General features: G+C 41.7%; 2 protein-coding genes across 13 annotated transcripts in view; one reads left to right on the forward strand and one right to left on the reverse strand.

Annotated features, from left to right (window-relative positions):
- LOC307026563 (uncharacterized protein) overlaps nucleotides 1-12,429 on the reverse strand; it is a 117,352-nt gene extending 104,923 nt beyond the window's left edge. For 11 of the 12 annotated variants that reach the window (XR_013804402.1, XR_013804403.1, XR_013804404.1 and 8 more), the window contains exons 1-2: nucleotides 11,959-12,429; nucleotides 9,945-10,094 (exon numbers count right to left, since the gene is read on the reverse strand). Coding sequence is in view for 7 of the 12 variants with exons in the window: in XM_079662058.1 (XP_079518184.1) it covers nucleotides 9,945-10,094; nucleotides 11,959-12,183 (375 nt within the window). In the remaining 5 variants the exon portion in view is untranslated. Of the gene's footprint in view, nucleotides 1-9,939; nucleotides 10,095-11,958 lie in introns of those variants that run through there. The other variant, XM_079662062.1, reaches the window with a different exon arrangement.
- A 134-nt stretch (nucleotides 12,430-12,563) lies between these two features.
- On the forward strand, nucleotides 12,564-19,947 carry pex2 (peroxisomal biogenesis factor 2). Its single transcript, XM_079662005.1, has 2 exons — nucleotides 12,564-12,661; nucleotides 18,124-19,947. Exons 1-2 carry the CDS (start codon nucleotides 12,658-12,660, stop codon nucleotides 19,095-19,097), a joined length of 978 nt encoding a protein of 325 aa, XP_079518131.1. The 5' UTR covers nucleotides 12,564-12,657; the 3' UTR covers nucleotides 19,098-19,947.
- The last annotated feature ends 4,147 nt before the right edge of the window (nucleotides 19,948-24,094 follow it).

The following is a 24,094-nucleotide window of genomic DNA, read 5'->3' on the forward strand; positions in this document are numbered from 1 at the left end:
AATGACTCACAGGTCAACGCAGTCCTGTGTGTGTGTGCTCTAAATATAAGCGTGTCTTTCAATTATGCATACGCTAGTGTTAAGTAATGGTATGTGTGCAAATTCGAGTTTACGTGAATGCAGAATATGGGGTAGAGGTGCATCTAAAAGGGAGCTGGTGCAGATGGAAAGTTGAAATGTATCTTATGTATGTTGTGTGAAGTTAACATGTACTGCATGCTGAAGAAAGACCGACTACCTTTATATCTGCTGTGTGAATAACTTGCTATTTTTAGGCACATGTTATAGTTTAAGCAAAGATAAAATATTTTAGATGACGCTAATTAATGCTTTCTGACAACACCAGCACTCTACTCTCCAATTATCCCTCACGTTACCCATCGTTTGCAAGCAACAAAACCCAAAATAAGGATTTCAAGTGAACAATAGATTTTATTCGGGAAAAAAATGTTTAAGCACTAAAATCCTGTTTCTTTTTAAAAGGATTTTATGGTGTACCGTTGCTTATTCAAATAAGGTGGGCTTAAATACGTGTGTACTAAACAACATACAAACACACAAAAGATTTTCTCCTCCAATCAGAAAACATTCATATTCCAATGCAGCTGCAATGTGACAGCGAGAAGACCTGGCATAAGCAGAGGTCAGCGGCTCATTCAGGTAGGCTGTTTGGGTGAGCAAATGTGTGTGTGTGTGTGTGTGTATATGCGTGCCTTATATACCCTTGGGTTAGCAGGAGTTACGACCTGCTTACATTATTAAGGTGAGTAGTAGGCTGTGTTGTGTATGCCTAAACAGCCAGTCCATTCATTACAGATGCAATCCCCTAAGTACATGAATAAGCACACGGCCTACTCTGCCTCTCTGAACTGTAAAGGAGACAAAAATATTGGTGTGATGCAGAGCGCTTTAGATAAATCAGAAACAGGAGCAAATTAATAATAAAGGAATAAAAAAACATTAGCTGATTAAGTATGTATGGCAGAGTGGCGGCTGTAATTTACAGGCAGCTGGGTGGGGTGTCCGGAATAAGGTCTCATTACGGATCAGTGTGTGTGTGTGTGTGTGTGTGTGTGTGTGTGTGTGTGTGTGTGTGTGTGTGTGTGTGTGTGTGTGTGTATATATGTATGTGTGTATGACCATCCAGCTAGTAATCAGTCACCAGTGGTCTCCGCTTTATGAAAAGGCCTGCAATCTATGATAATGAGCTCTGTGAAGGTTGTGACCACGGTAAACTCATTTGTTAGAGGGAGGGCGTGTGTGTGTGTGTGTGTGTGTGTGTGTGTGTGTGTGTGTGTGTGTGTGTGTGTGTGTGTGTGTGTGTGTGTGTGTGTGTGTGTGTGTGTTCAATGCAACTATCCCATTTAACAGTGGTGAGGAAATATGCTATTAAAAGCGTAATCTGCCATTTTCCAAAAGGGGTGTCTCAATTAAAACGACAAAAGCTTTTTACAGGAAGCCAAATTATCCAGAGGTCTCCTCCTATCTATAGAAAACAGACCTGGTGACTTGAACCAGTACAAAACAATAAGTAAAGCAGTATCACCAGAAAAATCTGTGCTTCACCAATGGAATTCAAATCCTGCTTTAGTTTACTCGGCTTGTGTTCTGATAACTTGACATTTGATGACTATAACCCGTCATCTAATTAAAAACGGCAAATATCTGCATAAAAATATGATTTAAAATTGTGTAAAAAACTATTTCTGACATAAAACCACAACTCGTACACATCACAAAGACTAAATATGTCCATCAAAGGATACATTGCATATACAAAATTATGGGGGGATTTTTCTGTGTTTAAAACAAATTGGAAACACTTGGGATAAAATATGTGCATAACTTTATACACATCTAGTTGTTCTTAGACATTTGACTACATATTTGATGCTTAAAGTAATGGTCGAATCAGAGAAAAACAGAGACCATTACATGGATGTTGCATCACATCACTTAGCTAGTTAATACAAACATGAAGGAAAGACAGCAGGAGTGGCAGAGCAATACGAGAGAGACTACTTGAAGACTGCTCATATTAAAAGTAGAAATGCAAGCAGTGCTTCTACTGTATGAAAGAAAAAGGGAAACAAATTCATTCCAGCAAGAGTCCTTCACAGAATCGCTGTGAATTACTTTTGTTTGCCTTTTGTTTCCAGCCTCGTCAAATTCTCGTGTCTCCTCCTGTCTCATCGACTTGCCCCTCACCCACGCCTCTTCTTTCCCCCCTTCCCCTCCTCACTTTTGCATTTCTTGTTTCTTTTCTATCTGAAAATAGCCCTCCATTTACGCAATCATTCCATTTCTCTGCTCCCCTCCATTCCTTTTGTCTGGAGCTAGGTCAACTGAAAAGCAACAGAGGAGAAACAACTAAAGCAGGAACATGTGTGCGTGAGTCACCAGATCACAACAGAAAGCGAGGAATATAAAGAAAAAAAAGATAATGCGACTCGTGGTGACGGTGACTAGAAGCAACACGCCAGCGTCTTCTTCTGCTATGTCAAGAGATGCATGTTTATAGTGAGTGCGTGCTAAAAATGTGGACTTTAATTTTGTCCAGAGTGAGCTTGATGCAAGTGTAAAGTGATGCAACTATGATGATAGCCTGCAGGAAAAACATACTCACATCTAATGCCTTATATACAGCGCGTGTTTCATATTGAAAATATACTTTAAAGGCACGGGACATACAACAATGTACAATCAGTACACGGACCATTTTATTCAGTTTTGAATTCTACATTCGTTTCTTATGAAATCTTCTGAAAAAAGATTTTGTCCTATCTTGAAATATGCAGAGTGGAGTTGTGTTTAACAGCAATGCAAGACTTGATTCTAAAAGGGTTCAAGGAGACACAAAGTCCATATAATACACCTTTCTTATAACCTAATGAGGGAGTATACCTAACCCACAATAGCAGATGTCTGCCTTGTGTAGAGAATGTGCAAAACATTTGCATGATAACCTTTTTTTTATGAACTTAACCTCTGAACCATTGGAAGAAGCTAATGGCTTGCAAGTTCATTCTGCAAGATATCGCCCCAAATGCTAAGAATTAGCATGGACTGTAGCGAGCGGCAAATAAAGATTATTTTTATCAGCACAAAATGCTAAGCGTTAGCATAACCTGTACCAGTGGGGGCAAATAACTATTATTTTTATTAGCAAAGATTAATGTTGAGAGCCGAGGCAATCCTGGCCAAGACTCTGAATCATCATCCGAGTCATCAAATCGTATATAAATATTTTATTAAGATATCAAATCATGATAATTTATACTTGTTAAATACATTTTCTGGCAAAAGCAAATCGTTACCACCAAACACAGTAGGTGCGTTTGATTTTTGTGTCCAACTATAAAAGTTGTGTCCATTAAACTTTGGTCTCAAAATCAAAATGTATTAGCATGCAGGTTAGGGAGTCGCAGTCACCCGGGTGTATCAGATGGACTAGTTACAGTCCCATCCTGTAGCTGATATATTAACAAAGGTTTACAAGGGCAGAGCACTACATATGTAAGTTTGGCCTTATGGCTGACCTTACAATGCACTTAGTATCCTGTACAGGGAGTAATGCTGCAGCCACTCCTACAAGCCATTTATTCCAGCTAACGACCGTCAAGCACTCATAAATCAGCATTAGGAACCTCTTTCCCTCTCTCCCTCTCTCTTTTAGTTCCCCCTCTCTGTGGCTCCCTCCTTTCCTCGGATATGTCTCTTTCTTTCATGCTTTCTTGTCTTCGCCCTTGTCCACTAATTTGTACATTTAACCATCATAGAAATTGCAACTCCATCATCCCATTTACGCCTTCTTTGTGTTTGCACCTCACCTTTTCTTTTCTCATTCTATTTCTTAATAACTCGTTCGTCTTTTTTGTGCCCCTCTAGTCCCCTTTCCCACTGGACAAACATAAGAAGCACTCAAATCTGTCTTTTGTCTTCAGTGGGACAGGTTTCAATCCACATGAATGTCCGGGTCAAATGAGACTGCAGCCGTTACAGGTATTTATAGCTCCGGCTCATTATCAAAGCTCATCATTGAAAGGGAATTGGACCATTACCATAATTTATTAACTTTCAATTAAAATAATCTTCTAAAAGCCACAAGACTCGAGAAAAAAAAAAGTTATTTTAAAACTGATCCACAACATCAACTCTGCTTTCTAATATTTACCAACCCTGGGTTCCTACGTGTTTACGATACATCAGAAAAAAAACTGAATGTCAAAATAGTTTACTGGCAAGAAAAAGGGTCTGTCGCAAATATTAGCTGTTTTTCCTGTATTGGAAAAACCTACATTTCTGCTTAAAAATGTGTATTACTCTCACTTTTCTCCCTTTAGCCCCTCACCTTCTTTTCCCACCATTCCTGATGTGTATGTATTGCTCCTTTGACTTCCTGACATCCATCCTTCCTCACCCACTGCTTCAGAAATTCCTCCCCTTGCAGATAGAGACGGCATCCATGAGATGTCTAACCCGGTATTGGCACCTCTATTGATTTTAATTAAGCTAATTAGTTCATTATTTGAAGGATCAAACGGGGGCATCCATTACTGCATGGGGAGAGACTGGGAAATGGAGGGGTTCTGGATAGGGTGGGGGCAGAGAAGTTAATATGGTAATGAACGCGATCAATTATCACTCACAGCAAAGTCATTAACAACAGCATTAGCATAGTCAACCATCGCAACCCCCTGACCTCCCCCACTCTCTCATTCTCACACCAGCTCTGCCCCAAGCAATGCTATATATGTGTGTGTGTGCGTTTTTCAGTGTGTGAGGAAGGGGGGGGGGGGGAAGAGACCGGCTAAGGTCACAGAGTTCAGGGACTGTTTTGAATGCAGACCTGTATTGAGTTTCCCCTTTCTCTCATTGACTTGATCCGGTCCCTCACGTCTACACACGGTCAGCCACGTTTGGAGCAACTGCCTTTTTGCTTTACGCCCAAAACATGAAGAGCTTACAAGGTAGCCAGCTTTGATCTAATATAAATCACTTGTAGCTAATCCAATATACCAACTTAATTAATTAAGTTACTTCATTTGCTGAGAAAATGCTACATATTTTCCTCCGCTTCAAGACACTTGTACTGGCCTAAGAGGCTGTGAAGGAATCCGGCCTTTCCTACACCCAGAAAATAACTAAACGATACACTCCAGCACGTGCACCAATCGGCTCCCAAACACCTCTCTGCGAGTGAGACTATTAAACAAAATCCCGACTTGGATCCACCGCACCTTGGCAAACAAAAAGGATCTCTTTCGTACTTAGCATTTAGGAAGGTGTGGCTTATTTTGAAGCCGATGCAGGAGCACCTACAAAGGTTCGTCTCTCTGTAACTGCAAGATTCTCTACATGGTTAAAACGCACTTATTCCAAGCTGCTGTTATTCTCAATGCATCCGGATGATGTGTGGCTGAGAACTGTATCAATTCTAAAAGCTGTGGTCATCCTTAGACGAGGGCTGTTTTCGTTATTTCCATTAAAGTTTTCCTCCAACAGCTACGCCATAAGTTACTTATTTTGTTATGCACTGCGTAGTTGAAATGGCTCTTAAGAGAGCTTCTATGGAGGGTTTCTCCCCATGACAGGAAAAATGATGTCCTCATTAGCATGGATTAAGTCATGAGGCCAATTTTTCTCATTTGGTTCCGGAGCATTTTTATAGCCCCTGTTCTGTGGTTTATGGGCAATGTCATAAATAGTCACTTTGTGAATCGCACCAAAAAATTGGAGACTCATCACAGCTGGAGTCTTTCCCGACTTTCAGTTGGCAAATTTATAGTCGACACTTGTTATAAACCATTTGCTTCTCCTCGGATACAAATAAGACAAAATAAATTAGGTTTAAGTTGTTAGCCCTGTTTTTTACAAAGAAGAAGAGCTAACAAGCATAGAATATGGGACACTTTCAATGTGATTTGCAAGAATCACACGTCTCCAGTCTGAAAAATGTGTTCACTAACATGTTTGAATATTCCTGGTATGGTAATCATTTGAGAATTGTGTGGGAATGGTGAGATGATAGGATGAGTAGATCAAAGACAAGGCCAGTGATCCCAAATGATCCCTACTGATCTGTTCTGATCTACACTGATCCCCCTCAGGCCTCCGCAGTCCCCCACACTGCCCCGCAGGCCAGAGGCTAAACTCTGGGAATTAAGAAATCCACCCAATAGACACACAGACTGCACATAATGCGCACACACACAAACAAAATGTGCAAAAAAGCCAGGATACTGTAACGGATGTAAAAAACATACCTTACCAAAGACTTAAAAAGGACCAAATGATAACAGAAAGCTCTGGACTAAAGAGTTAAACCTACAACTACCGACTGAGCCATGTCATTAACATTTCCCTATTTTATATGTCTCAAAACGAGGGTGCTTTCTTCATCTTCCCACTCATTGAAACCCACAATCTGGCCAACAAAAGTGTCCTCAAGCACGATACTGAATCCTTGCCACTAAGTTGTTCTGTAGCTGCTCTTGTGACTTTGACCTCTCTGGAATAACGCAAGTGGAAAAAACATCGCTATAGAGTTCAATGGAAGTGCCAATTTTATTGTATTATATTATTACTAATCCTTAAGATGCCAAAATGACCAACAAGAGTATAAACCAGAGGACTAAAGGACATTTCTTTGAGGAACTCCTCAGCACTCATAATAATGCTTTTTATTGTAACCGAATGAGACAAAGAAAGTTTTTCCATCATCTTTCATTGGCTGGAAAATCTGCCAGCTATGGAAAGTGATACTGGAAAGAGCACCGCAAGGACTGGGAGTCTACTTCCTAACACGAGTACAGATACTCTGAGTGCTGTTTTAGAGTCTATCTGCAACTGGAACAACTTTCTATGATTTTTAATAATCCTTAAATACCTGCGTCAGTGAAACATGACAGGATGAATTTAAGTTCACTGCAAGGACTTTGGCATAGAATGACTAAAGAAAGTTTAGACCAGGGAGAAGCTGGTGGGGTTCATCAGGTAAGGACAGTAGTCAAAACTTTTGTTCCTATGACTTCAATATTGAACTGAAGCGTACTGAAAGCATTTCCTGTAACCACAGATTAACATAGACATTCCGTATAATTCTCAAAGTACCATTTAACTCAGGGTTATAAAGTATGCAGGGAACATGATGATGCTACATCTGTCCTTGGATGGATGACATATAGTCAACAGGCTAATTGCAGCAGTCTAGAACAGAGAACACAAGCCTTGGATTTCATGATATTATGACCACAAAACAAACTCTGTTTAGTGTCCATTACAGTTCAACCCTATTGTGCATCAACAAGACCATACACTACGATTCAATCAGACGTTAGCTAAGCTCCTATTACAGAGCTCATTGCATCGTTTACATGGTGGAACGGTCCATAAGTAGCTCTAAATGCTCTTCATTTGATTGGATTTCACATTATGGACATCAGAGCAGAAACACACTGTTGTCCCCTGGCTATCCTAATAGACTGTTGAGTGAAGGAGTCCATTTATTTGTATTTGTTTACCAATCTAGACCCTGAAAACATACAAAGTAACCGAAACAGACAGTGAGAGCATCGTTTAAGACGGGTGAAAACGGAGATTCAAAAGCCGAACCAGGGTCGATAGCACGGCAACACTTCCCTCACACTGTGTCTTTTGGCGGCTAAACGAACTTGTGCAACTGAATGAACAAAAGGAGTCAGCTGAGAGAATTTCATTTTATCAATTTCCACATTTTTCTCACCAATGACTCTCTAGCTGTATTTTATTCTGCCAAAGAGCTAAATAAATTGGTGAATTGCCTACAATTGAATTACAGTGAACATGTGAAAACTCCTAAAGGTCTTGGTTATTCTTACCATTCGTTACGCATGTATTGTAATATAGTTTGCAAGGAAATATTGTACACACTATTAAGTAAAGGCATCTAAGAAAACACTATGGAAGAGAAATCAAGGATTTCTTTTCCGCTTTTTGATTAAGCAATTTTTCATTGAGGAAAATACAATTTCCGAACGCTAAAATGGACAGCTTTGAGTTGAGAAGTGCAAAGCATTATGTTACCTGAGCCTTTGAGACCGGCGCAGAGAGCACACAAAGCAAGCCCTCTGACCTTCTCCATAAAAGCAGATAAGTACTTTGATGGATAAAAGGCCGAAATTATTTTTCTGTTTGCAAAATTCACTCAGAAGGGGGAATATTGAATGAAGCCTGGGCCTAACTATAACAATACCTTACGGCCACTACATCAAGTGGTGATGTCCACGCAGTCCTGCCTTGTGTTGATGCAATCTTGGACAAAAGAATACATTTGGTAAAGCATTTCTGCTCTCAGCTTCCCACCTCCACTCTTCTTAGAATGAATAATAATGCATGGTTTCCTCCAGAAAATGGCCACAAACTTAAGAAATAATAAGAGAGGACTTTTTTCAGCTTACATGCAGTCATATAACAGAACTGCGCGAGGCATTAAAAACAGAAACTGTTGCGCGGCTCCAGGCTCGTCCTTAATGCTTTTCTACATTGCCAATATTGTGCGCACTGATATTGTTCTGTGTAAACAATGAGGGATTCTCATGGTCTTAACTGTTAACCACAGTCAGGGTCTGATCTCCGCTGATTGAATTCTCTAAAGTCAAAGATGCCTTGGCCTCGAGAAGCGCACACAAAGAAATGTTCTTGGAGGCAGATACGGCAGCATAGCAAAGAAAGCCATGAGCTGTCATTCCGTTTTAAACTTGCTTTGTCGTTTTCTCTCTTTTGTGTTAATTCTGCCGTGCTTATGCATTTTGGTATTTGTATTTAGATGTTGTTTATGATTAGGAATGTCCTCCTTTTGACATACGCTGCTTCACTTATTACCAAATACCTGACCTTTATTTGTATAAAATCCCAAGGATAAAAGTTGGGTTTGCAAATCAATTACTGTTGTTAAACTTTCAAAGGTTACTTCTTTCTTTTACTTTATGCTTTCAAGTTCTTGTGCTCTTTATTCATATTGGCACACTCAAGGAGTCTCGGTTTTATCAGGGTGTAGAGATTGGATTAGATTTTTTAAAAATTAAGGTTGTAGTCTTTTTATGGTTTTATTTTATTGATGCATATTTGTCTTTATGAGATATATTTGGTCCCGATGCATGAAGATGTTACTATATTTTGAGAGAAACGCATACCCAAAAAGTAAAAGAATGGTAATATGTACAGTATACTTTGAAGCACTTTTTATCCAAGTTACCCTGGGTGTAATCCATTCAGATAGATCTCTTAAAGACAAAGGAAATGAATAGCATAAAAAGACTGTAAAACAGAAATATCAAAGAAAATGAAAATACTCTTTCTAGTGGCGCATTTCCACTGCAGCGGGTAGCCCCATTTAAGCGTCCTTAAATCGTCCTCAAGCGGCCAGGCCAGTTTTTGGTGGCCTTTCCATATAGCGTAGCACCGGCTAGCGGGTACTTTTTCCCTCTTTTTCCAGCCCCATAAAATCGTGGTTCTATCAGGCCAGGGCCAGGGCTGAACTAATGACGTCAACACTCTCGACTGCTGATTGGTCAGAGAGAATCGTCACAAGATCGCTCGCGAGATCATCCCTAGTGTCGCATATATATCTAGAAGCAAGCTTGCAGCATTTTTATACACAGCGTTTTTTGACGTTCCTACATCTCATTGGGGATGATCAAATCCAGCGGGAGCTCGACGGAACAACTCGAAATGTGAAAGTGTTCCAGGATGTCTCTGCACAGATGCCCCGCCTACACTGCGTTGCTACCCCAGGTGCTAAACTGTAATGGGAATCCGCCACGGCCTCGGACGGCCAGCGAGGCAGCCCGAGGCCTGAGCGAGGACGCTTAAACGGGGCTACCCCGCTGCAGTGGAAATGTGCCATAAGTGAACTACTTAATTGAACCAAATTGCTATAAAAACATTTATAAGTAACACCTTACGTTCAGGATGGGATCTGAGGCGTGGAGCTTCATTCCCCGACAGGAAACCTTGTTGTCAGCTTCCTTCTGCAGATCCTCAACGGTCTCGACCAGCACCTGGTTCTGCTCTACGAGGTCATTCACATAAGACCACAGGAAATTCACTTTCTTCTGCAAGAACAATAGCACAGAGGGATCAAACGTTGGTTCATCTTCTGGGTTTAAACCGGTTTAAACATGCTGACAGTAGTACTAAGCAGTTTTTATTGAGTCATACCCCTGACAAGCTAAAACTCCTGTTTGGTTTTTTTAAAGAGCATAAAAACTTAATTCGGACATCAACAATTATTACAGCATGGGTAACTGTCAGAAACAAAAGCCCACTGTTCTCCCTAAGACTTACTTTAATATACTTTTATTTTGTTTTAGCTTTCAGTGCATTCTTCTAGGTCAGTCTTTTATATCAGTAAAAACATAAATACGCATCAAAAATAAAAGGGAATGCTTCTTAAATTCAGAATTATTTTGCCTCAGAGGAGCCCCCGTACATCTGTGTTCATAAACGTCTGTCCCCTAAAGCCAAAGAAGTCAACAAGCATCTTTGTACCGTCCCCTGACGCGTTATATAACACTGATGTTTAGCTTCAGGGAGAGTAACACACCTTAGTTTGTCTTTAGATAAGTTTGCCGTAAGACATTCTATTTTTCTATTTCTTAAAGTTACCAGTGCTGAGGTTGCTGGTGCTGGAAAAAAACAGTATATACTGAGAAACATACTCTTCTGTTCTATTTTATTTATAGTTTCGCTGGTAGTTTTTGCCTTTAAGTTAACACTTTGTTTAAAAAAACGTTAGGCCAATTTAGTCTTTTCAGTTGTATTTAGTCAAAGTTTAGTGAGCATAGCCTGGGTTAAGTTCTGTTTGGCTTAACCTTTTCTGTGGGCAAAGAATATTGTTACAAACGTTATACATGTCTTTCTTAACACTCCTTAAGCCTGCCAGCTTTGATCCTTATAGCGTAAGAAAAAATACTTTGTATAAATTGTTTAATTTGCAGGTTGTTCGAATAAAATAGGAAACATCATAAACCTACAATGGGTTCATGGATGAATGGGCTTTGTGTTTTCAATGGACAAGCTTTGTGATTAATTGTCCATATCAACCTTTAGGACTTGGAAGCTCCTGGGTTCTAAACATGTAACCTTGTTAAGACTGGGGCCGGCTGACCGAAACCCATCTCCCAAACCTTGTTACACTTCCTTTGATGCACAGCCCAGCTCACACAGGCTACATTCTGTCGCTAAATGATGTCACAGGACAATCCTGATGATTAGAAACCTCTCTTTTTTAAATATGAGTGTGGATCTGTGTTCCTGATCTCTGCCGCTCAGATGGAAACATAATGCAATTTGCCACCTGTTACAAGTGCTGCGGCTTTATGAAAGCACCCCTGCGCTTCCTCCTGTCATTTGTCTGACGGGACAGAGGTCATCTTCTGATGGCCAAGTCACGGTGGACAGGATGTGCTTTGATTTGTATTGGATGGATGATAACCTAATGACAATAGATGTAGGCAGAAAATACACTTCCTGTAGATACTTTGAGTCTGAATGGGGTCCTCAATTATTTGAAATGTATGCTGTTGACTTAAACAAATTAAATATGGGGTCCAAAACCCTGGAAAGTTAACTTAGGACACTGTTGAGGTTGCCTTGTAAATAATTTGACTTAACTGTCACTTCAAGACAGAATGGGGTCAATATTTGTTGATTTCTTATGAGACATTTAAAATATTGTGTCTTCATCTAGATGGAAACAGACACGTACAATAACTAGTTGTCGATAAGGAGACGTTTTGATGTCGTACAGTGAGCATATCAGTCATAACGAGAAAGTTAAATGATAATAATGGCAGTGGTGGGATTTGAACCCACGCCTCCAGAGAGACTGGAGCCTAAATCCAGCGCCTTAGACCGCTCGGCCACACTACCAATTAGACAAATTTTAAACGCTCTATCTCTCACGTATTTACTCACCTGCTGCCGTTCCTCTTTGTTTAAAGTGGTGTCCAGCTCGAGACATGTCAATCTCTGCACGTGGAATCCCTTGAACTCGTTTACAAGCTGTTTAATGTTGTTTGAGTCGTGGATAGAAACTTCCACCTTCTCTTCTGGGGAAGGTGGCAGGTTCAAATGATCACTTTCATGTCCCAAAAGCTTTACGTTTTCGCCTGACTCCGGTGAAGTGGTCTTTTTGCTCATTGTCGTGAAAGTTTTCAGCGTGGATCAAATACAGTACACGCACTTTTTAAGCTAACTAGCTAACACTCTTAATGACTGCTTGCCACGCTTGCTTCAAACTGTTCACATATTTATAGTTTACATTGTCTGACAACTGTGACGCCAACTGAAACAAGTATGTGCCTTGCATAACAAGTGCATGTAAGACATTATATGTGTGGTTTTATGTTAATTACCGTGGCCTCACCAACTTGGTCGCTATCTGCCGTTACTACAACGGAGGACTTTAACAGACTAATTTCCACTGACACTCCCTCCCAAAGTTTGCCGCTGCGTGATCTGATTGGCTCATTTTTACCCTTTGGCTTCATAGTCGTGACGTTTCTCCACACTATTGGTGGTTTCCCTTTAAGGGGTGGGTTTTACATCCACAACCCGGAAATACACATTGTTTTCGTCTAATCAGTGAGGACTGACTTGAGTTCGCCAACAGAAATGGGTAAATACAGATCTGTTGTTTTGCTTAGCGATCATTAAAGTCTGGATGATATTCCTGAATACCGTGTTAGTTCTAGGGAAAGCTCAAATGCAGAACATCTGCTTTTATAAACGATGTAAAGACTCGTCGTTTAATATTATCCCCTGAGTGTTGCTTTCTGCTGTCAGTGTTGTATGTTTGACGCGTTATGAGTATCATTTGCCTGCATGTTTTCATTAAAAATCAAATCGATTGTCAATGTCTGTCAATGTGTAGGCTATAGTGCATGCGTTTCAAACGAGGAAATTATTATTCATCGCGAGCCACATCCAGGTTTATTTACACAACTGCAACTTTAGATGGTAACCTTGTGAGTGTGTTTCCCTTCAAGAGTATGTTATACTGCTCTGCACATAATTCCATTATTCCTCTAAATAATCAGTGCTAGAGATCCAAACCTTCCACATTAAGATTCAAGGCAAAGTTGATCTTATTGATTTTCAAGAGACTGCTCTTCATTTCTCTCATCCCAATCATCACTCTTCTACCCTTATCTGTCTCATGGCTATATCTCTCCTTTCCACTGGCTTTGACTGCACTGCTCTTGCACTCTGCCAAAACCTAATCCCTACTGTGATTATCACATAATGCTTTTGCCTTATTATCAAAATGGAGCAGATTTGGGTTTTGTTGTTGTTAAAGACTGATGGGTATGGGCTTAAAAAATTAAAAGACAATGTCCTGATGAGGGGGAATGTGGAGCTGCTGATTGCATGAGGTTGGAGTATAGACGTGTGTCTCTGGGGCTAAACACTTAGTGTAATGAGTGTGTTTTTAAGAGAGTGACTGAAGTTAAATTAGGCTGTGATCTCACTCTGGGGGCATAAGGTCATTTTATGGGCTACAGTTTCCAGATGAAGTCAAGTGATAAAGGCAAGGGGGTTATCTGTGCGCTTGACAGATTAGCTTTATAGTTTTAGTAAAATTATATCGCACATACATTGTTACAAACATTTTGTCTGACCAACAGTGCACACAGTTGTATTTCTGCTCATTCATACAGATGTTACAGATGTTCTCTAAACCTCCAGCGTGCTCAATTAATCCGGCAAAATTATATGCATCATATTCCGTGTCTGTTAGTATCACAGTATGTTTTTATTATAGTTGTGTACATTAGCAGAAGGCACATCTTTAAAGTGAAATAAACGTAACAGTTAACATGTTGGCATGTCATTTGGGGGTAACATTTTCAACGGCAGCAATCAAATACCTAAAAGTGATTGAAACGTACATATACATGAGGGATTCCTTAAAGTAGCATCTCTACAGTGTGTTATGACTGCATGGTGTTGTGCCTTTATCAGCATTTTGAGCCTGCAGTGGCTTTCCCATTCTCATTGATTGAACAGGACGGTAAATATCGGAAAATACTCTCACTCACTTTTTAATTGTTGCAAAGATTAAAAAACAGAAAAATGCTTTCATGCATAAAGCACAAGCTAAGAGATGTGCTGATCAATTATTCCTCAGTACAACACATTTTATTTGCATGAGGGTGAGGCCACAGTGCTCTCTCAGTAAGAAAGACACAACTTCAGATTTCTCTTTTATTAGCTGTTCCCCTTTTTCTACCACGTTCATTGTGCTTCTCTGCCCTCTAAATGTTTCATTACTTTTTAAGTTGTTTTTCGCAAACCCCCGTACTTATTACTCATACAGCCCTAGCATACTCAACCTTCCTACTCATGAAATCAATTAATTCTCTTAAATAATTTACCTCTGGAGCAAACCAGATTAAGCAGAGAACATTTTTTTTCCTACGTCAGACGTGCTATTCTAACTGATGTGTATTTTTTTGCATTCAGGCATTAACTTGGCCCTCACCCCGTGGCTCGGAGTAGTCTTGGGTGATTACAAAAAGGGGAGAGCCTTGATAAAGCATTAGTGTGTAACGCACACACATACACACAGCCTGAAGACCCCTCTGTGCATTTGCACACATTCATTTTTCATGAAACAGACTCATAACAATTAGTCTGGTTACCGCCTGGGTAATCTTAGCGTCCCCGTAATGCCTGTGGTCTGCAGCATGACATCACTCTCTTAAAAGTTCTTAATCTGACATTCTCATCCGTTTTCATAGTGAGGACATTAGAAGGCCGTGGCTAATAGGCCTGCTCTCGTTCCTGGCGAAAGAAGGGCAATAAAGTGAGCGAGCGAGGGGGAAAAAATGACACGGGGTGCTCAGAGAAATAGCTTTTATTCACTAGAGCTTTTACACAAATTAATTTACATGAGCGAGAGAAGAACATGTAAAGTTGTAATTCAACATGCTTTGCCAATGCATAGCCTATTTCTCGCTACAAGCATCATAGAAGGCCAGGAGAACGTTTATGCGTTATTTCAGCAAATATATTATGCTAACAACCATTGCTAAGTGCTCAGGAATTTGAGCCCTGCACCACGCCAGCAGCTAAATCTAGACTTTTGGACGCATAGTTTCCGAATGGCATGGACTGATAGCCTCGTTAGCAGCTTCAGAGCCCCTGTCCCCTGCAGTAAAAGACCCCAGAGATACGCCACCTTCCCAGCATCCCTCAGTCTTTAGTCCCCTGCCCTAAACACCCTCATCCCTTCCCTAGACACCAAAGCCAAGGTCAAGAAGAAAGTGCATCCTTCCTCTTTCTATAGGCTATTCCCTGGATGCACCTCAGCGTGGATGTGCTTTAGGAAGGTTCCCTCCTCCTTTATTGTGACCGTCAGTCTCAAGGTCAGCTCAGGGGGAGAGGTCTGTGCTTATCTGTTTTCCCCTCTCTCATTTTTTCTCCTTAGCTATCATCTCCCCCAGCCTTAGCTATCATCTCCCCCAGTTTCCCTTCAATGTATCAGTGGACAGTAGCTTAGAGGTTTCCTGAAGCATATTTGTTTGTCTTTATCTATCCATCTTTTTGTTAGCTGTCATTACTGCTCGCTGTCTAATTTCCAGAGCACTCGGTGCAGCTGTGCAGCTTCCGTCTGATGCTCCGTACGCTTTGGTTTCCTCTCCTTTCCTTCCTCACACTGGTCATAGCCCCCTTTCGCCTTGAGGCGGTGTTGCTGTGTGTTCCCTGTTAGATTGGATATTGTTGTTGTTGTTGTTGGCTGTAAGCTACGGCAGTCAGCCTTGAGTCAGTGTGCTATCTTTGTCGAAACAAGGGCTAAGGGAACAAGGGGAGACCAAACCCTCTCATCTGACCTGAATGAAAAATACGTTTTAATATTCCCAGGAAGATGTTTTTTTTTAAAAGTGTTTTATACAGCTTTGACAGAAAAGCAAGTTCCAAAAATTAAGACCCTAGATGTTTTGTCAATTTTTGTGAACTCCTTTCAAAAAGAGGGCATTTTGTCGCTGGTTGGCTGACCCACGCGAAATTCTATGTATCACTTCAGGTGTGTGTCTGAGTGAATTCATCAGAGAAAGAGTCAGTCCGCTTGTATCTCTGTGTACATTTTGCGTGCAAATGTCTGTGATCTATCGTACACCGTGCTCTGTAAACACTGGCATTGACTTCGACGTTTGACTATTACATAAGGAACATGGATTTCCAGCTGTCCACGGTAAAAGTGCTGTAAATTCAAATGCTTAATTTTTATAGGCAGCCCGGCATTGACTGAAGTGTCTGCTTGTTATATATTTGGCAAGTGCTGCAAGTCTGAAGGGAAGCTGTCAATAGCAATCCCAGCTATTGATATGGCAGTGGGCAGGAGATGTTACTTGGCCCCCGACTCCGGCATCCCTCTGATCCCTCTACATCATAATTACATTAATATTGACAGACCCTTGACAATAGTCACATTACTATTGATAGGTGGCTGTCAATACCGTGTTTCCCCAAATAAAACATATTCATTCATAACTTGTAAACTGCTCGATAAAAGGCTTTCAAAAGGATATTGGACCCGGCCGGGTTTGCTCTCCAGAGAGGGCTGCTGCTGTGACGGGGATTTCCACCACCTGCCTGCCTGTGTGTGTGTGGGTGTGTTTGTGTGTGTGTGTAACCGTGGACTGATAGATTAATTTGGCTATGTATTAGAGCTCTGCATAGATCAAGGCTACCCATGACATACAAACACAGTCACACACACACACAGGCACATAATCTGCACATTTTCTCCCATCAAGGAAAAACTTTCAGATTAAACTAAACAAATAGAGTGTGTTTATTGAGCATCCACATTCAGACTACCTCCACTTTTTTTTTTTAAACCCAAACTCCACTTCCGTCACAGGCGAGGTTCTAGTCACTAAACATGGCAGCATTTCAAATGCAGCTCAATGAATTTGTCACACCTGCTTACTTCAGCGTGAATTCACTATTTTTTCATTCATTTGCTAATTCTAACTTAGTTGGACGGTGTATCCTGGCTCTATTGAAACATCATGAATACACAGATGGTCCTGCGCGCCACAGTAAACCCGAGCATTGCCACCGTATATAAGAAGGTTTTTTTTTACCTCCTGAAGAAACGTCTAAAGTGACCATCATCTCCCTCTCTTTCTGTCAAAACTGCCATATTTACCCGGCTGAAATCTCTTTTAAAGCCTCGTGACAAATCCTGTTCAGTGAGACACAAAAGCCACTGTCAGAAAAGGCCTCTCGGTCTCCCTCTCTCTCTCTCTCTCTCTCTCTCTGGGCCTTTTGCTCTGTCTCTCCCTGCGTTAGTTAGTCTCCCACTTCTTAAGCGTTTCATTTGAGGAAAGGGCAGATAAAACTGGGGGAACTGTGAGCACTTTTCTAAACGTATGCAGCGCAAAATAGCCCAGGCGTCACAATGGTGGGATCCCATATGGAGTCGACTCTAGGGGGAGGAAAAATTGTTCCACATTTGGCAGATGTTTACGGTGTACCAGAGACTGTGCCGTTAGCCTAATCCCTAGTGATGTGATTTGTACACACACCCCTATCTCCAGAGGGAGCAGGCACCAAGAGCCCCTGGGCTTCGCCTCCTACGTGTGTGTTTCTATGTGTGTGTGCGTGCTTGGGATTGTGTGTGTATACACTGGAGAGAGCCGTCTAAGACCCCCTGCTCCTCTGCATTGCACAGCTCAAAGGTTGCATTAAGGACGGGTTTTACATGTGAAAAGTGATTTCCGTTCCTATGTATAAAGAAAAAATAACCCTCCTAACAGGATGGGCCTCACCTCCGGGGCCTCATTCCTCCAACAACCCAGTTGTCCTTTTAATAGTTTTGCCTCTGTGTATATTTTGCTCATGACCCTGACTTTAATAGATCCAGTAATACAGTATTAAAGTATTTAAATATTTTAAGTCATGAGACATTTATGTACTTGAACTTATTTGCAGTTTTAGGGGAATTTCAAGGTTGTAGTTTTTTATATATTTGTTATAAGTTTTGTTGTCATTGGGGATAGCTTTTGTACTCCTTTGTTACATCTGTTTCCTGAAAAAAATAATGAACATTTATCTTTTTTCCCGCAGGTTTTGAAAGCAAGGACGACCAAAAAAGGACAGCTAAAAGCTCTAGTCCAGGAAGTGATGTCGACCCGCAGACCCCAGTGCTGCGCATCAGCCAGCTGGATGCCCTTGAACTAGACACAGCCTTAGAGCAGCTGGTATGGACCCAGTTCTCCCAGTGCTTCCACTACTGCCGGCCGGGCCTGCTCACCCCACTGGAGCCAGAACTGAGGGCTCTGCTCCAATTGCTCCTGTGGAGGTTCACACTTTATTCTAACAGTGCCACTGTGGGCCAGTCTCTACTGAGCCTGCGGTACCACAACACCCTCTCTACGTCTCCCCGTTACAGACCTCTGTCTCGCAGGCAGAAGCTGGGCCTGGCGCTGCTCACTGCGGGTCCACGCTGGCTGCAGGAACGCTCCTACAGCCTGCTTCAGAGTCTGAGTTCAGCAGCGTCTGCAGTAGACAGTGGCTTACTCCAAAAGGGTCTCCGCAACAGCCTGACCCTTGTTTCTAGCATCACACAGATCGCAAGTCTCGTCAACTTCCTCGTGTTCCTAAGGAAAGGTCGCCATCCTGTCCTGGCTGAAAGGATTGTGGGAGCTCAGGCGGCCTTCAGCAAGCCCAACGTGGTCCGGGACGTAACGTACCAGTACATGAACCGCGAGCTGCTGTGGCACGGCTTCGCAGAGTTCCTAATCTTCCTGTTACCTCTGATCAATACGAGGAAACTGAAAGCAAAGGTGTTCTCGATTGTTTCAGGGGGAGACAGCACAGAAAGGAAGGGAAGCACGGAAGAGCAAGGGGTGTGGAAAGAGTGCGGACTGTGTGGAGAGTGGCCGACCATGCCCCATACGGTGGGCTGCCGACATGTCTTCTGCTACTACTGCATCAAAACACACAGTATTGCAGATCCCGACCTCACCTGCCCCAAATGTGGTGCAGAAGCAGGGCAGCCTGAGCCGTTGAAGATGGAGGTGGAGATGGTTGCCATGTGAATAAGCAGTCATGTAATTATTTGGATTTGTAATAATTAAAATGCTGATTGAAAGGAAATTACTTATGACTAACTGTATAATAATGTTGATATCTTAAAGTGCCACATTTTGATGAAAATGCATTGAACAAATATAATATGAGAATGTCTAGTAAAGTATATTAAAACACGAAAAAAGAGGTCCTTGGGAAAATCACGAGGTGTACATGAATGAGTATATGAGTGGAATTCAGTCTTTATGATGTCAGTGTCTTTCCTGAACACACATAGACCTGCTATGTTTAATGTATGTGTGCATATATTGACAATCCTCTGGCCCTAACGTTTCTCCAGCTGGACTTGGAACAGAACTATTTGTCTTTGGCGCACTGGACAGACTGCAGAGAACCACACAGAGCATATATTTGATGAGGGAACGTGTTGATTTATGCTTCAAATTGGCTGTGTGTGTGTGTGTGTGTGTGTGTGTGTGTGTGTGTGTGTGTGTGTGTGTGTGTGTGTGTGTGTGTGTGTGTGTGTGTGTGTGTGTGTGTGTGTGTGTGTGTGTGTGTGTGTGTGTGTGTGTGTGTGTGTGTGTGTGTGTGTGTGTGTGTGTGTGTGTGTGTGTGTGTGTGTGTGTGTGTGTGTGTGTGTGTGTGTGTGTGTGTGTGTGTGTGTGTGTGTGTGTGTGTGTGTGGAAATGGGAATATTTGTTCTGATGAAAAATGCAGAAAGTCAGCTGAATAAATAATGGGAGGAATTTCTGATGCCTCTCATCATGGCCAAATTAGCATTTGTTGTGTATTTTGTGCCTAAATTGTATTTCAACATCATTAAAATTGATAGAGTGCTACCTCTTGGGTGTTTGTTTAGCTAAGTGGAGGGGAGAGAGATGAGGGAAAGTTATAACAATCAGCACACTTCTCTCTAGACAGGCCCGGTCGTTCTAACTCCCATTATCCGTTTTCACAGCACCCCAACATGCTCAAGATCAAGGGGGCAGCCAGGGGCTTGGATTGACTCTCTCACTCACACACACACACACACACACACACACACACACACACACACACACACACACACACACACACACACACACACACACACACACTTGACAGCCAGCCTCTCTTTTCCCTTGGCCTTTCTCTCTTTTGCTGCCTTTCCATCTCTCTCCCTCTGTAATCTCCAGGGCCCTCGCCCCTATAAGACTGTAGTAAACTGTACCAAAACCCTGGCAGTCGTCTCCTTCCTCGCAGGCGAATTACTCTCTAATCCCTGTAATGAGTCCAAAGATGCTTATTTATGCTGGAGTTAACCTCCACCAGTGAGCCCAGCCCCGGGCCAAACGCACCCCAGCTGAGTGAAGCCTTTCCCGGGCTGACAAGAGAGGAGCCGGGTGGGGTAGGGGGCTACCTCCCACCTCCTCTTCCCTCCCCCTTCCTTCCCTCTCCCGCTCTGATCACTAGGGCTTAATTGCTGATTGCCGAGACGATCAATCGGAACTGCAGGCGTGATAGAAAGCCTATTGCGCAGAGCTGGTCTCAGACCTGCCAGCTCAGAAAGACGTACACACATTTGCACTCAGATGAGGTTAATGTTTCTGTTGAGTGGAGAGGATAGCATTAAATATTGGTCCTCATGAGGTGCATGAATGCCTTGAAGAATATTGGGAAGGTGTTGCCAGAGCTGATGTTGAAATATTTATGAAACTGACCGATGTGATCTTTATTTCCCCCAGAACTTCAGGTTTCTAGAGCAAATGTGCTATAGATATGTCCTTGGTGGAAATGCAAGGCCAAAATTAATGAATTGTACGGTTTGGAGCGCATAGATAGAAGTAGTGAAAAAGCCCCTTGTTTGATTAAAAGAAAATGTACACCTTAAGGGGGGTTTCAATCCTAGATGATGATTGGTTTGACATTATGTAAAGAACATCGTATGGATACTCGGAGGTCCTGTCACATCAAGGACATTCTGACTAATGAATCTTACAGTAATGCATACAGAGCCAGAGACGGGGAAGACTATTTGTCAATATTTTATGCCCTGCATTACATTAATGTACGTCGAGTCCCAGAAAGCGAGATTAAGGAGATGTTTGAGATTAAGGATGCATATATGATCGACGTAATGCCGCTGGGACATGTCATTGTCTTAACATTCAGGCAGATTTACAATCCAAACCTTTTTGCAGATATTAGTCCAACTGAAGTCCCCCAGGAAAGGGAAAAGATAAAGAAGAAACAGTGCATTAAAGTCTATTAATTGAGTAGGGCCATGGATTGAATTAGTTGGAACTTGGAACAGGGCTCTGGATTGAAGGAAGGTAGCTAGGGCTCCGTTAAGCCTATCTGTCTTTGGATCTTTTCTAATTCACAGGCTCCGTGTGGAGAAGAAAAAGAGGAAGAAGCCCAGATTCCCAGCGGCTATGCAAAGCAATCTGCCCATTCACACGCAGCCATTTAGGGAGCAAATTGGCCCTGTGCCCCCTCTGACGAAAGTTTTAAGAGAAAGGGAATTAGGGCGTTGAATCCCTAACTAGATCTCCTTCTTTGATGAGCCTCTTTATCCGTCTGTCCCTCATCTCCATTTCTTTGATGTGAGGCGTTGATTTTCCTGATTAAATAGTTTTAAAGTAAAAAGCTCTTCTCTTGGCTCGGTAATACCGGGTACTTTACTATACCTATTGTAGGTTAGTTTGTGTGCATGCTTGCCGAATGGTCCATCTGTGGTATTCTTTAATTGGAACAGAGCCCCTGGCCCGCAGATAATAATAAGGATAGTACAATAGCTTTGATTCGTACGTGCATATTTTTCTCTGAGAAGGAATGTTATCATTTAAGCTTTTACCTCTTCATTTGAAATGATTTGAAGGACTATGAAAGCCCTGCATCGCTAATGAAATTAAAGAGTAAAAACACCTATGCTTCAACAAAATTCTATTTCTGATCCTTCTGCTCACGGTGAAAGCGTTCACCTACTTTTCAACAGGTAAGGGAATTCCACCCCTCTTGTAATGGGGAGATTTTTTCTAACAACTGACATCCCTTTCAAAGAGCAAATGACATTATTTTCATGCCAAGAAAAGATGAAACAAAACATTTATTTGTTGACACCTCAGAGGATTTTTGACACCTGTATGTGTTTTTCTTGTGGCATGTCCAATATGTCAATAGGTTCTGCAAGCATTTCTCACATTTCATCTATTTAACAAAAGACATGCCAAACATAAAACGCCAAAATTCCTTCCAAGGTAGTGAAATCCTAGGTGTGCTCGAGTTCAGGGCTGCAGCCGCTCCAGGTACCTGTTATGAGAGCTCTTCAACACCTGCCGGGCTTTGGATACCACCGGGCCCAATTATCTAAGTCTGCCTCCTCTTCTTAACCACCTCTTCAGTCTAACAGGTCAGGGGGACAATCAATCACTCCTAAAATAAGGAAGTAATTTCCTGAGCTTTTATCGTGGTGTTGAGGTTTTGTCTGGTTGCATTTCACACCTTCAGAGAAGATGGAGCGGCGTTGGTTTGGGAATATACAGAAGTTGGCCTTTTGTTCTTTGTTCTCAAGACCCAGGATCATTTGGGATCTATATAGGTTCTATATGTTCACCTCAATATGTGCGGTTAGAAAGAACAAATACAAAGATCAAGGAATAAGTCCTGCATCTCATGATACACGTCAATAAAGGTTATGTTGCTAAAAAAGTTGAGATGTAGGCTGTATCCTCCTCCACATCAGAAACAAAGGTATCCTGTAAGCATGCAAACAGACAGAGATGTGGAGGGGAGACTCATATACACTTAGTATTATATATCCTGCTTTACTGCATCTATCTTTTCTTATCCTAAATTATAAAAAAATATCTGGTGGAAGACTTAATCAACCACTGTAATTAGAAATCAATTATATTGGTAACAATAATACATTACATTTATATAGCGCTTTTCCTGGTGCTCAAAGCGCTAAACAACACAGTGTTTGAAATGTCACGTTCATCAACATCATAGCCTACACGAATCGTGGCTGGAAAGAGGTCATATGGTAAAATATGCACCAGAACATTGTCAAATTATTGTCCATTATGGCCCTTTTCTGCATCAGACAGAGGGCAATATTATCGTACAAAATGTATTGTTATCATACAACTGGCAACGCTTTTCTAGAACAACCGAACAAGTGAGGTTATTTAAAACAAATATCTCACATCAAATAAAAATAAGACCAAACACAAACCAGCGGAGCGTTTACATTTCACATCCTCTTACACTAACACAGGGCTAAAGAGATGGAAGCAAACTTTACCCGACCTGTCCTCTGATTGGAGGAGCTTAGGACAGGAGCAAAGCGAGGGGATTGGACAAACGACCAGAGGGCATCATGGGGGATTATACACAGGTGTGTTGTGGTGTGCCTGGGGTTAAATCTGCCAAAGCCTAGCCTGTTTGTGTGTGTGTGCATCCTCTCGTCTGTATGTGTGTGTGTTTAGCCATCTCAGTCCTCTCCCTACTGATGTCTAGAACAGACTAAATGAGCAATAATCTGCACACATCCCTCCAGATGTCCCAGTGAATTTCCTGTGGCTTAAGGCGCCAGCTGAGCTCTTTGAAAGTTTTGATAACTTCTGCAAATGTGATTGAACCTCTGCTTGTTCAGGAATGTGGCGCAGGACACAATGAGCTTAGTCCTAGTTCCCCTCAAAGAGATGAAAAAAGGAGGCATGCGTGTGTACCGGTACACCTTTTAGTACATCTAGTCTTACGCAGTAATATGAGGATGGAACAGAAAGATGTTTGATGTGCGGTCTACAATCTGAGAAATGCATTTGAAAATATTTTTCAATAACTGTTTTCAAAATCAGTATTAGATGCATACATAACAGTGTTTTATTATGCAAGGATTAGATGGGAAGCCACATGCAGTTTGCAATATTCTTCCATTTCTTTTCGTAGCTACAATCTGGTGCACGTATGTCCAGTTTTACATTGTAAAGGCTCAGGCTTTAAACCAATTTACATAAAT

This window comes from Notothenia rossii (genome assembly GCF_949606895.1).
Source record: "Notothenia rossii genome assembly, chromosome: 12".
Lineage (NCBI taxonomy): Eukaryota > Metazoa > Chordata > Actinopteri > Perciformes > Nototheniidae > Notothenia > Notothenia rossii.